This window comes from Oncorhynchus mykiss, chromosome 5, assembly GCF_057628025.1.
Source record: "Oncorhynchus mykiss isolate SJ-2025 chromosome 5, ASM5762802v1, whole genome shotgun sequence".
Taxonomy (NCBI): Eukaryota; Metazoa; Chordata; class Actinopteri; order Salmoniformes; family Salmonidae; genus Oncorhynchus; species Oncorhynchus mykiss.
The window spans coordinates 49,825,727-49,839,377 of NC_143026.1; the positions used below are offsets into that span (position 1 = coordinate 49,825,727).

The following is a 13,651-nucleotide window of genomic DNA, read 5'->3' on the forward strand; positions in this document are numbered from 1 at the left end:
TAATTTCCAGATTTCTGGGGCATACAATATACATACACAAAAGGATGCGGACACCCCTTCAAATTAGTGAATGTAGCTATTTCAGCTTGAAATGTTGCAAACAGATGTATAAAATAAAGCACACAGCAATGCAATCTCCATCGACAAACACTGGCAGTGCAGTAGAATGGCCTTACTGAAGAGCTCCGTGACTTTCAACAAGCCAGTTTGTCAGATTTCTGCCCTTCTAGAGCTGCAGAATTGATCGTCGAGAGTTTCATGAAATGGATTTCCATGGCCAGACAGCTGCACAAAAGCCTAAAATCAGCATGCACAATGCCAAGCATTGGCTGCAGTGGTGAAAAGCTCTCCGCCATTGGACTCTGGAGTATGGGAAACGTGTTCAATGGATGAATCACTCTTCACCATCTGGTAGTCCAAAAGATTAATCTGGGTTTGGCGGATGCCAATAATGGTCTGGGGCTGTAATAATGGTCTGGGGCTGTTTTTCATGGTTTGGTCTAGGCCCCTTAGAAATCTTAACGCTACAGCATACAATCACATTCTAGACAATTCTGTGCTTCCAACTGCAAATAGTCTGGGTAGCCATTTAAATACCTGTTCAGGAGTGTTATAGCTTGGGAGTAGAAGCTATTTAGGAACCTCTTGGCGCTCCAGTACCGCTTGCCGTGCGGTAGCAGAGAGAACAGTCTATGACTAGGGTGGCTGGAGTCTGACACTTTTTAGGGCCTTGATGCCAATGAAAATAAAATCTATAATACAAAGAACACAGTGAAATAAAAAATGCGATATCATAAACCTTGTCTGTCCATCTGTATGTCCAAAAAGTACTTACAAACAAAACAGTCAATCTCTTGGATCCTTTGTGGTCAAATAGGATTTTCTTATCATTGTTGAAAAGTATCACAGTCCACATTCCCACTGAGTGAAAAGCCAGGAGAAGAGTGTGTATGGGAGTGTGTGTGTGGATGGTGTGGTGAGTTAAGTGCTCTTAAAGACTTCACTCCATTACACAGGTGAGAATGAGATAAATAGAAAAGTATTTCACTGGGAAAGAGGGGATGTGGTTGTGTGCTATGTAGGACAGTGCCTGTGGAGGTTTTGCATCTTCCTACATAGTGATGTGGAGTAAAGTAATATAGTATGCCTAGATAGAAACTGTATGGACCAATGCTGTGTGTGTGCATGTTTGGTCACGAAAGGTCACTTACTGGGTCCCCGTCTGGTCCTGGTGGTCCTCTTTCACCAAAGTCTCCAGGAAACCCCTGGAGAGAGAGCAGCTTTAAAGCGACAATCTGCAATTGGTACATACATTTGTACTAATGCACAGTAGTTCTACTAATCACAGTAGTTACATTTTTACTACTGCACAGTATCACCAGGTCTGATTTAAAGAAAGTAAGAATGCTACTGCTAGTCTGGTCCCAGACCTACAAGTGCTCCAATGGTCAGAGCAGATGGCAGAGAAGTTGGCTAAAGCACATACAGATCTGGGACCAGGCTAACTTTGACCCTGATGCCAATGCTGTTCAGAAATATAAAAAAAAAGCTTAAGTGTCTGTTTTACATGAAGACATCATCCCAATCTTTGTTTGCGATTTTATTTTTGATTCACTCTAGAAAAAAACTTGTGCTAGTACAATGCGTGCTAAATCATGTTTTATATCTACAATGGGCATTGTAAATAACTTCGGTATCCAAATCTACCAAACTAACATCTAAACATGACAAAATGCGCAAAATGTGCATGTGCGAGTGAGAGATTAGGTGAATTTTGTTTCTATTTGGATATAATTTATCATTGTCACAGGACAACATCAGAAATCTCTGCAGGCACAGATCTTTCCACTCAGTCTGAAAAACTAAACAACCTCTGTCATCAAGTATTAAATGTCAGCAAACAATTTTAAGATTGTGAGAACAGAGTTTAAGTTAACAGACAATCTGCTGAACCTGAAAAGTGAATCTGCATACAGAGAATGGCTTTACCACTTGACATACTGTGTACTGTAAGTGAAGCAGTCAAAGATCCCTAGGGAATAGCTGACCTCTAGATGCATCAGAGGGGAAGAGAGCATGTACACACACAAAAACACAACACAACCTGTACATGCCAAAACAACAAAAATGCCTGCACATACAAATGCTCCCTCATGAATGCATATGCACACATCCCCACTTAAAATCTACCACATAAATAACAACCTCATTGGATATTTTTTTTTTTCTAAGCAGCTAGCGCTTCAACAACAGTGGCTTGGGTGTGTTGAGTTTCTTTGTAAGTATTATTTACTGAAAGCCAATAGGCAGCAGCTGCATTGGCTTTCAGTAGTTCAGATGTGCAGAAGAGGTATGGAACAATGCCCACGTGAGACTTCAGCGCACAACCTGCCATCAGAAAGAGCAGGCGGATCACCACCTCAGTGAGGCTCCCATGTTCCATCCTGGTAATCGCATCTGGCTCTCCACCAGGAACCTCTATAAATAAAAACTTTTCCTTGACAAAAAAATGTTTCTCTTCTTTGACAGTGCATTTGTCAGTACTTCCCTTTGTCACTAGAGGGCAATTAGTCAATTTTTAGGGGCCTGTACTCCTGAAGTTGTTTGTGTACTTGCCAGCTAGCAGTTCTCAGCTGTTAGCAGCCAATGGCTAGCAGTTTCTTAGTTATTACAAATAAGTAAAGTACTGAATTATTGAATGTACCAAATCAAACATTAAACCTCGTAAACAGTTCATTTAGACCTTGCGTTTGAAACCGGTGCTTATTTAATTAAATGTGTGCAGATGTCCAGCTATTAAAAGGGACAGTCAGCTATTTGAGTCTGCGTTTAGTTTAAGTTTTGCAGTCTCGGCATTGACCCTCTTGACTCTAGACATATGCTGCTGTTACTGCTTATCTATCTATCCTGTTGCCTAGTCACTTTACCCCTACCTACAGTATATGTACATATCTACCTTAATTACCTCATACTCTTGCACATCGCCTCGGTACTGGTACCCTGTGTATATAGTATCTTTACTGTGTATACTAGTTATCTTTACACATTGTGTATTTATTCCTCGTTGTTATTTTTCCATTTCTTTCTTTGAATTGTTGGGATGAGTAACTATTTCACTGTTAGTCTACACCTGTTGTTTACAAAACGTGACAAATAAAATTTTATTTTGAAAGACACTCGCACAAAAAAAACCTACAGGTGGTCCAAGATGGCGTAGCAGTCGGACGTGTGTTTTTGTCTTGTCCCGTCCTATATTTTGCATATATTTTTTCACTCACTTTCCATCTACGGACTGAATATACTGCAATCCGCCTCACCCAATGTGGTACGGATCTGCTAATTTTATACTTTAGAACCAGAATCCCCTTCAGGAGCTAGCCAGCTAACTAGCTAGTAGTCAGTTTGCCACTGCTAGCGGTCCTCGCCGTTAACTCGGACATCAGCCAGCCTCAACCTGGTCAATTCCTGCCAATCTGAACAGCGCAATATCAACCAAGAGCATATCAGACTGCTTTTTCTCTACCACATCTCCAGATTTATACCGCAAGCTCTGAACCTTTACGCCGGATCATCGCAGCTAGTTGCTATGCAAGTGTCTACTCCTGGCTAATGTCTCTGTCCTGAAGCAAGCACCAGTAAGCCTGAAGCTAGACTCGAGCGAGGCCCATCTCCTGGCTAGCCAAAGAAGTCCACCAGCCAATTCTTGGGCCACAATACCTCTTTTGCCAACAGGCTCTTCCATTGTGATGTCGTCGGATGCCCATCTGCTAGCCCCGGCCCGCTAGTTGTTTGAATCGCCATGTCTCCAGCTCGCCTAGCGTAGCAGCGACTTCGGAATGGCTCCCTGAGTCATCTAGTGCTACTCATTGAACCCTATGATCACTCGGTTACACATGCCTCTCCCTAATGTCAAGATGCCTTGTCTATTGCTGTTTTGGTTAGTGATTGTCTTATTTCACTGTAGAGCCCCTAGCCCTGCCCAAAATGCCTTAGATAGCCCATTTGTTCCATCCCCCTAACATGTGGTGACCTCACCTGGCTTAACTGGTGCCTCTAGAGACAAAACCTATCTCATCGTCACTCAATGTCTAGGTTTACCTCCACTGTACTCACATCCAACCATACCTTTGTCTGTACATTATCCATGAATATATTCTTCCGCGCCCAGAAATCTGCTCCTCTTACTCTCTGTTCCGAATGCACTAGACGACCCTTATCCTACGCCTCCTCTGTTGATGTAGGGGTTAAACCAGGCCCGGCAGCCCCCAGCACCACTCCCATTACCCAGGCGCTCTCATTTGTTGACTTCTGTAACCGTAAAAGCCTAAGTTTGTTTTATTCACTGCTTTAGCACACTCCGCCAACCCTGATGTCCAAGCCGTGTCTGAATCATGGCTTAGGAAGGACACCAGAACTCCTGAAATGTCCATCCCTAACTATAACATCTTCAGACAAGATAGAACTGCCAAAGGGGGCAGAGTTGCAAAGTACTGCAGAGATAGCCTGCAGAGTTCTGTCATACTATTCAGGTCTGTGCCCAAACAATTCAAGCTTCTACTTTTAAAAATCCACCTTTCCAGAAACAAGTCTCGCACCGTTGCAGCTTCTCCTTCACCCAAAACCACACAGCTGATGTTCTGAAAGAGCTGCAAAGCCTGGATCCCTACAAATCAGCTGGGCTAAACAATTTGGACCCTGTCTTTCTAAAATTATCCACTGAAATTGTTGCAACCCTTATTACAAGCCTGTTCAACCTCTCTTTCGTATCGTCTGAGATCCCAAAGATTGGAAAGCTGCCGCGGTCATCCAACTCTTCAAAGGGGGAGACACTCTAGACCCAAACTGTTATAGACCTATATCCATCCTGCCCTGCCTTTCTAAAATCTTTGAAAGATAACAAACAGATCACCAACCATTTCCAAGCTGGTCATGGGTGCACCTCAGCCACACTCAAGGTCCTAAACGATATCATAACCACCATCAATAAAAGACAGTACTGTGCAGCCGTCTTCATCGACCCGACCAAGGATTTCGACTCTGTCAGTCACCTCATTCCTATTGGCAGACTCAATAGCCTTGGTTTCTCAAATGACTGCCTCGCCTGGTTCACCAACTACTTCTCAGACAGAGTTCAGTGTGTCAAATCGGAGGGCCTGTTGTCCGGACCTCTGGCAGTCTACGGAGGTGACACAGGGTTCAATTCTCGAGCAGACTCTTTCCTCTGCATATATCAATAAAGTCGCTCTTGCTGCTGTTGATTCTCTGATCCACCTCTACACAGACACCATTCTGTATACATCTGGCCCTTCTTTGGACACTGTTAACATGCTTCAATGCCATACAACACTCCTTCCATGACCTCCAACTGCTTATAATTGCTAGTACAACTAAAGGCATGCTTCAACCGACTGTTCCCGCACCCACCTGCCCGACTAGTATCACTACTCTGGACAGTTCTGACTTAGAATATGTGGACAACTACAAATACCTAGGTGTCTAGTTAGACTGTAAACTCTCCAGCCAGACTTAAGCATCCTTCACTCATGCTGCCAAACATACCCTCGTAAAACTGACTATCCTACCGATCCTTGAAAATCGGAGATGTCATTTACAAAATAGCCTCCTGCACTCTACTCAGCAAACTGGATGTAGTCCACACAATGCCATCTGTTTTGTCACCAAAGCCCCATATACTACCCACCATTGGCGCCAGGTCATCTATAAGTCTTTGCTAGGTAAATCCCCGCCTTCGAAGCACACTGGTCACCATAGCAACACTCACCTGTAGCACACGCTCCAGCAGGTATATTTCACTGTTCATTCCCAAAGCCAACACTTCCTTTGGCCGTCTTTCCTTACAGTTATCTGCAGCCAATGACTGGAATGAATTGCAAAAATCACTGAAGCCTTATCTATCTCTCTCTAACTTTAAGCATCAGCTGTCAGAGCAGCTTACCGATCACTGTACCTGTACACAGCACATCTGTAAATAGCCCATCCAACTCCCTCTTCCCCATACTGTCATTTAATTAGTATTTTTTTGCTCCTTTGCACTCCAGTATCTCTACTTGCACATCATCATCTGCACATCTATCACTCCAGTGTTAATGTTAAATTGTAATTATTTCCCCTCTATGGCCTACCTCCCTACATTTGCACACACTGTACATATATGTTTCTATTGTGTTATTGACTGTACGTTTGTTTATGTGTAACTCCGTGTTGTTGTTTTTGTTGCACTGCGTTGCTTTAACTTGGCCAGGTCGCAGTTGTAAATGAGAACTTGTTCTCAACTGGCCTACCTGGTTGAATAAATGTGATTTTTTTAAGTATCCAAACTACATGATCCCATTGAGAGAAAGGTGACCAAATAAGCTCATTTCAATATGAGCCTTTTCTTATTATGTCCAAAAAACCCACATGTAGCACATCTCTGACGTGTTCAACCTAGAGTAACCCTTCTATTAGCAAAGGAAATAAAGAGAGAAGCTTATAATGATGTAGACAAATGTGTGACTGCGGGCCTTTGCACCAAACCTCTCAAAGGAGTTCTCAGCTAGAGAGCAGGTCTGGCTACAATATTGTAGAACCCTGCTGGAACTAGAACACTGACTCACTGAAACAAGTCATGTTCAGTGGTCACGAAACCTTGAAATTCTGAACTGGGAGATGCTGAATGTGAATTTGTCCAACAAGAATGCTCACTTCTGTTTCCCACTGCAAAACGCTACTGAATACAAATAAGAATTTGAGGACCGAATGACAGAGAAAGAGGTCTGAGTGTTCAATAAGCTAACATTAGCTAAACACAGCTCTGAGCTATGTCTATCATTGCCAGCAGCCTCCATGACACTATATACTGTACGTCCTGTTAGTGTTGTCGGTATCAGTCTCTGGAGACCATAGATATCTTAAGCCTGTGGGTTAGGTTTTAACACAGCGTCTGCTGTGGCTGACATCAACGCATTTCATAACAGTTCATATAAATAATTATCTATAAAGTATGTTGAGACAACTTTACCGGCCTACCCATCTTGCCCCTCTTCCCTGGTTCCCCAAGAATGCCCTGAAAATAGAACGAGAGAGAGAGAGAGAGAGAGAGAGAGAGAGAGAGACAATAATAAGTTCAGAGCAACATTGTACTCTCTGGGAATAATTCTACTAACTACACTGATGTAATAATGTCAAACCATCACAGACTGTAAGCTACTTGTTGTTGGTATTTTGTTTAGCTACTCTGTAAATACTGCTCGATGTATATGCATACTTTTATTGCTTCTACATTGCTCTGCACAAACCTACAGCTGTGCCAGCTAATTGGAGCTATTTTATCGTGCTCTGTCCCATATAGGTGTCTTCCTTGAAGATTAGGAGGAAGTTAGAGAGGACAGACAGACACAGTGACCAACAGACAAAGATTAGCCTGCTACAGTATGGTGGAGCTGCATAGTGGAAAGTCCATTACAGGCTCACCCATGACGTAACCCCTGGTGCATGCGATAAGTAGGGCAATGGTCTGGTGTTTTTGGAGGCTGAGCTTTAGGAAGGCCTTGATTAGTTTAGCCAGTTCAAAGGCTCAATAAGGGGGGTCACAATGAGTCATCACCAACACTCCCACACTGTCTTACTCAATGCAGCCTGATAGCATGCTGGAGGCAGTTCCCACATTTAAATCAAAACAATAAACTGGTTGTCTCTTATGGAAACAGAGGGAGGGAAGATCAGAGTCACCATTGGGACAGGTAGTCAGAGTTGCCTCCATTCTTGTACACAATGTGTGGTGAGGTCAGGAATAAGTCCTGGCCCTAATCATTACAGACGTAGTGAGTATTTTGATGTGTGTAGCGGTAAGGTAAAAAAAAGACAAACATACTCTTTTGCCATCAGCACCAGGTAGGCCAAAAAGGCCCGCGATTCCAATGAAGCCCTAGAGAGAGAGAGAGGTAGAGGAATTCCATTTTCAATGACTGCGAAGTAGATCTATTATAGCTTGAGAGTTGAGGAGTCCAGTGCTGGGGGTCTGAAGGTTCCAGGGTTGATGGATCAGGTCTCCATGAAGAACTAAGCCATGAGGCAAGTGTATATGCCCATGGACTGCATGGTGCTGGCTTCCACGATGTAGTCCAAGGGCACATACCCTCACGCCAGGGATCTCTGAAGATGACACCAATCTGGCCTGTTGATAGCGGTTTAACGCAGCGCAACAAAACAGAACAAGACCAGGAACAACAGCAGCAATTCCAGTAGCAATGTTTTCTATAAGACAGTGGGGTGCTGATACTGGTTAAGCTGATGGGTTAAGGTTGAAGGTTCATAGGGCATAGGGAATAGACTACGTAGATCAGGAGTTGATTGAGATGTAGCATTTTTAGATGTGCTCTATTTTAACAAACCTAATGGAATGGTATGTCTTAGTGCTAGCGTTATAGATTCAGTGGGGTGTCAGTAATATTTGAGCTATTTTCACCACTGGTATTGGGGGGGGACGCAGTAGCTGGCGCAAATTATTTTGATAAATAAACAAGTTATGGGTATGTTGAGGCTTGCCCCTCACTGTCCAACCAGAACATGCTCCATGTCTAAATATGTTGTTACTTCAAGTTGTGTATTGCAATTTAAATTTTAGTCTATTATAGCATAGTTTGTTAAATAGCCTGCCCCATATCTGATAAACATGTTTGCAGTCTACATTGTTCTAATGGCATTGCTTCAATATGGAAATATATTGTTAAACATAGGCCATAGCATTCACACTGATATAGGGGCTAGGCCGACTGTAAATTGCAGTCTGGACATGGACATGCCAAACATAGTCAATAAGCAAGATTCAATTCACTAGGCTATTGATAAGACAGTGTATAATTCTAATACAAATTTAACAACCACTTGTTTTATATAGACTATGTCTAAATACAGTTACCAGAATTTCTCCCCATGGGTGTATAATACAGACAAGGCAACTTAACTTTGGAATGTGTGTCAAATCCTCCATAGACTTTCACAGGAGCTGGATAAAGATTGAATATAAAGAGAAAGGGGGAATGTCCACTCACCGTTATACTGTCCGCAAATGTAATGTTTTCTAAACATCATGGAACCAACCATATTTGTACTTCTCCAGAAATAGATGAAATTGCATTTCATTTGGGCCATGTACATTCTCACCATAAATAGATAGAAGGATACAGTATAAACTGTACATATGAGATGAGTAATGCGAGATAGGTAAACATTCGTAAAGTGGCATTATTTAAGTGACTAGTGTTCCATTTATTAAAGTGGCCAATGATATCAAGTTTGTAGGTAGGCAGTCACCTCTCTGTGCTAGTGGTGGCTGTTTAACAATCTGATGGCCTTGAGATAGAAGCTGTTTTGCAATCTCTGTCCCACATTTGATGCACCTGTACTGACCTCGCCTTCTGAATGGAAGCAGGGTGAACAGGTAGTGGCTCAGGTGGTTATTGTCCTTGATCTTTTTGCCTTCCTGTGACATTGGGTGCTGTAGGTGTCCTGGAGGGCAGGTAGTTTGCCCCGGTGATGCGTTGTGCAGACCGCACCACCCTCTGGTGAGTCCTCCGGTTGAGGGCAGTACAGTGCTGTACCAGCGGTGATACAGCCCAGCTGGATGCTCTCAATTCAGCACCTGTAAAGGTTAGTGAGGGTTTTCGGTGACAAGCCACATTTGTTTAGCCTCCTGAGGTTGACGAGGCGCTGTTGCGCCTTCTTCACCACACTGTGTGTGTGTGTGGACCATTTCAGTTTGTCAGTAATATGTACACCAAGGAACTTAACTTTACACCTTCTCCACTGCTGTCCCATTGATGTGGATAGGGGGTGCTCCCTTTGCTGTTTCCTGAAGTCCATGATCATTGCTTTTGTTTTGCTGATGTTGTGTGAGAGGTTATTTTCCTAACACCACACTCCGAGTGCCCTCACCTCCTCCCTGGAGGCGGTCTCGTAGTTGTTGGTAATCAAACCTACCACTGTAGTGTAATCTGCAAACTTGATGATTGAGTTGGAGGCGTGCATGGCCACTCGTGGGTGAACTGAGAGTACAGGAGAGGGCTGAGAATGCACCCTTGTTGGACCCCAGTGTTGAGGATGAGCGGAGTGGAGCTGTTGTTTCCTACCTTCACCACCTGGAAGTCAGGAAGTCCAGGGTCTCAAGCTTAATGATGAGTCGAGGGTACTGTGGTGTTGATTGCTGAGCTGTAGTCAATGAACAGCATTGTTACATAGGAATTCCTCTTGTCCAGATGGGACAGGGCAGTGTGATGGCGACTGCATCATCTGTGGACCTATTGGGGCAATAAGCTAATTGGAGTGTGTTTAGGGTAACAGGTAGGGTGGAGGTGATATGATCCTTGACTAGTCTCTCAAAGCACTTTGTGATGAAAGTAGTGAGTGCGACGGGGTGAGTGTCATTTAGTTCAGTTATCTTAGCACGTCGGCCACAGAGAATGAGATCCCACAGTCTTTGGTAGTGGGCCATGTGGGTGGCACTGTATTCTCCTCAAAGCACGCAAAGAAGTTGTTTAATTTGTCTGGGAGCAAGACGCCGATGTTCGCGACGGTGCTGGTTTCCTTTTTGCAATCCGTGATTGACTCTATACCCTGCCATGTATGTCTCGTGTCTGAGCTGTTGAATTGCGACTCCACTTTGTTTCTATACTGACGCTTGGCTTGTTCGATTGCCTTACGGAGGGAAGAATAACTACACTATTTTCGGTCATGTTTCCAGTCACCTTGCCATGATTAAATGCAGTAGTACGTGCTTTCAGTTTTGCGCGAATGCTGCCATCAATCCACAGTTTCTGGTTATTGGAAGGTTTTAATAGTCAGTGGGTACAGCATCTCCTATACACTTCCTTATAAACTTGCTCACCGAGTCAGCATATTCGTCAATGTTATTGTCTGAGGCTATCTGGAACATATCCCAGTCCACGTGATCAAAGCAATCTTAAAGCGTGGATCTGATATTCAGACCAGCATTGGATAGACCTAAGCACGGGTGCTTCCTGTTTTAGTTTCTGCCTATAGGAGGGAAGAAACAAGATGGAGTCATGGTCAGATTAGCCAAAAGGAGGGCTAAGGAGGTCCTTGTATGCATTGCGGACGTTAGAGTAGCAGTGGTCGAGTGTGTTACTTGATATGCTCGATATGCTGATATAATTTAGGTAGCCTTGTTCTTAGATTAGCTTTGTTAAAATCCCCCAGTAAATGCAGCCTCCAGTTTGCATAAAGGCCAGTGAAGTTCCTTGATGGCCGTCTTGGTATCCGCTTGCGGGGGATATACACGGCTGTGACTGTAACTGAGGAGAGTTCTTTTGGGAGATAATACGGTCGGCATTTGGTTGTGAGGAAAAATTCTAGGTCATGTGAACAAAAGGACTTGTGTTATTGTGTGTTGTTACAATTACACCACGAGTGGTTAATCATGAAACATACACCCCCGCCCTTCTATTTACAAGAGAGATGTTTTTTCCTTTCGGCGTGATGCACTGAACATCTCGTTGGATGTACGGACTCTGACAGCATGTCCCCTGCTAGCCATGTCTCCGTGTAACAGAGTATGTTACAATCCCAGATATCTCTTTGGAAAGCAACTCTTGCCCTAATTGTTCACTTCGTTAACTAGGGATTGGACATTAGAGTAAAATACTCGGAAGTGGTGGGTGGTGTGCGCACATCCAAAGTCTCACTAGAAGACCGCGCCGGCACCTTCTCCGGTGGCGTTGTTTCTGGTTGGCCTCTGGAATCAGTTCAAATGCCCTGGGAGATGCAGGCAAAGGATACGCTTTGGGAATGTCGTATTTCTGGTCGTAGTGCTGGTAAGTTGACGTCTCTCTGAAATCCAATAGTTCTTCCCGGCTGTATGTAATAACACTAACAATGCAAGAAAAAAATACTGCACAGTTTCCTAAGGACTTGAAGCGAAGCTGCCATCTCTATCAGCACCATCTTGTCTCTGATTAAGCTACTGTGTGCCTCCGCTGGCAAAATTGATGCCATAACCAATTGAGTTACAGCTAAGGACAGCTTTCGGTGAGTCTTAAATATCACCAGTTACGCTGCTTGAAATTGGCACACAGGATTTACAGGACACACCACAAATACATCACCATTCCCACCTCAGCCCAAGCAAGCTGATATAAAAGAGGAGCGCTGGCTTTTACAAGTCAAATTTCCCAAAGAGGGTGCATTAACGCTAGTTAAAAATAGAGTCCTAGGTAGTTTGTAGATTATGGTTATAGCTGAGTGATAGTGGTGGTTAGTCGTAGTGAGTTGGTTAGTTGTAGCTAGGGGATCAGGGGCTGGTTGTGAGGCACATTAGCAGACAGGGTAGATGTAGATCAGAGATACAGGGTGGTTAGATGTAATTGACGGGGTAGCTGTAGTATACTATAGGTAGGTAAGTACTTGAAGGTAAATATGGGATAAGGGGTAGATGTGTGAACCAAGGGTTGGGAGGGAGTTGGTTGATGCATAGCTTATGGTTGTAGGTAGGGGATAGATACGATGGTAGTTATAGGTAGGTAGGGAATGGATGTAGATAGGACAGGGGGATGGTTGTGTGGTAGATCAGGGGATGGGGGTTGCTGATGGAGAGAAGGAGAGGATGGAAAGCCTCTTTACTACTGTAAACAGGAAATTCCAGCCGGTGGGGTCAGGGCCAGTTATGGAACAGCCAAGGGAGCTGATAAAGGGTCTTTAATGAAGCACAACATAACATCACATCACTGAGTGTGTGTGTGTGAGTGTGGTGGTTGTATACAGTTAGACAACTGTTTATGTGGAAAAGGCAGAACTACAGTACGTGTGTGTTTGGGGTTATAGCAGACAAAACCAATAACTTTGATTAAACAACTCTTGGCAAGCGAGTGTGTTTTGCTGGAGACTGGAGACACGATCCACTGTAAACAGAGAGTAGTAAAATCTGTGTCAAGCTGGATGCATAGAGGTCAAGGTCAGATCAGCCGAAACATAGAAGACAGAGACGGATTGCCCTTGAAAACCAAAAACATACAGTAAACATAAGAACATCAGCCTCTTTCCAGAATTGATCAAATCACGACCCGTAGGCATGACAACAGCGTTCAGTGTGGTGTTTATGGGTATGACTCAAATGTCCAGGCTATAGCACTGCTAAAGAAAGTCAGGCTCCACTGGAAAATAATTGGGATAGAGGGAATTAAGGGTACACCTACCCGAGTGCCTTTTGGCCCAATGGCTCCTATGGGACCTGGCAAACCCTAAGACAAAGACAGAGAAAAAGTAGTTGAACGGTTAAACACAATTAGTGGTAAGATAAAAACCAACCAATTATCACAGTGACACTATGTGTGTGTGTGTGTGTGTGTGTGTGTGTGTGTGTGTTCGTGCTTCTTTGTGCAATTTTTTTAGTCTGTTAATTGGGAATTTATGAGTCGGTGTGTGATTAACAGCAGGGAGAGACAGGACTTCCTCTAGTGTAGCAGTTTCTAGAAACACAGTAACCCAGAGTAGATGCCAGGAAAGCAGCTGTGACTGAAGCAGACTTGGGTTTGAAGTATGTAGTTAAAAGAGTCTCTTAATTTATTGTCAGAACATTTATTCTTAGGAAGATTTACTATAGCTCTTCAACTGACTCTTTGTGGCATGATTTACATGA

General features: G+C 43.6%; 1 protein-coding gene across 4 annotated transcripts in view; it reads right to left on the bottom strand.

Annotated features, from left to right (window-relative positions):
• Window positions 1-13,651, bottom strand: part of col27a1a (collagen, type XXVII, alpha 1a) — a 292,008-nt gene that overhangs the window by 170,549 nt on the left and 107,808 nt on the right. For 3 of the 4 annotated variants that reach the window (XM_090235098.1, XM_090235099.1, XM_036977752.2), the window contains 4 exons: window positions 13,209-13,253; window positions 7,874-7,927; window positions 7,022-7,066; window positions 1,212-1,265 (listed from right to left, as the gene is read on the bottom strand). In XM_090235098.1, the coding sequence (XP_090091224.1) occupies window positions 1,212-1,265; window positions 7,022-7,066; window positions 7,874-7,927; window positions 13,209-13,253 (198 nt within the window). The remainder of the gene's footprint in view (window positions 1-1,211; window positions 1,266-7,021; window positions 7,067-7,873; window positions 7,928-13,208; window positions 13,254-13,651) is intronic. The other variant, XM_090235100.1, reaches the window with a different exon arrangement.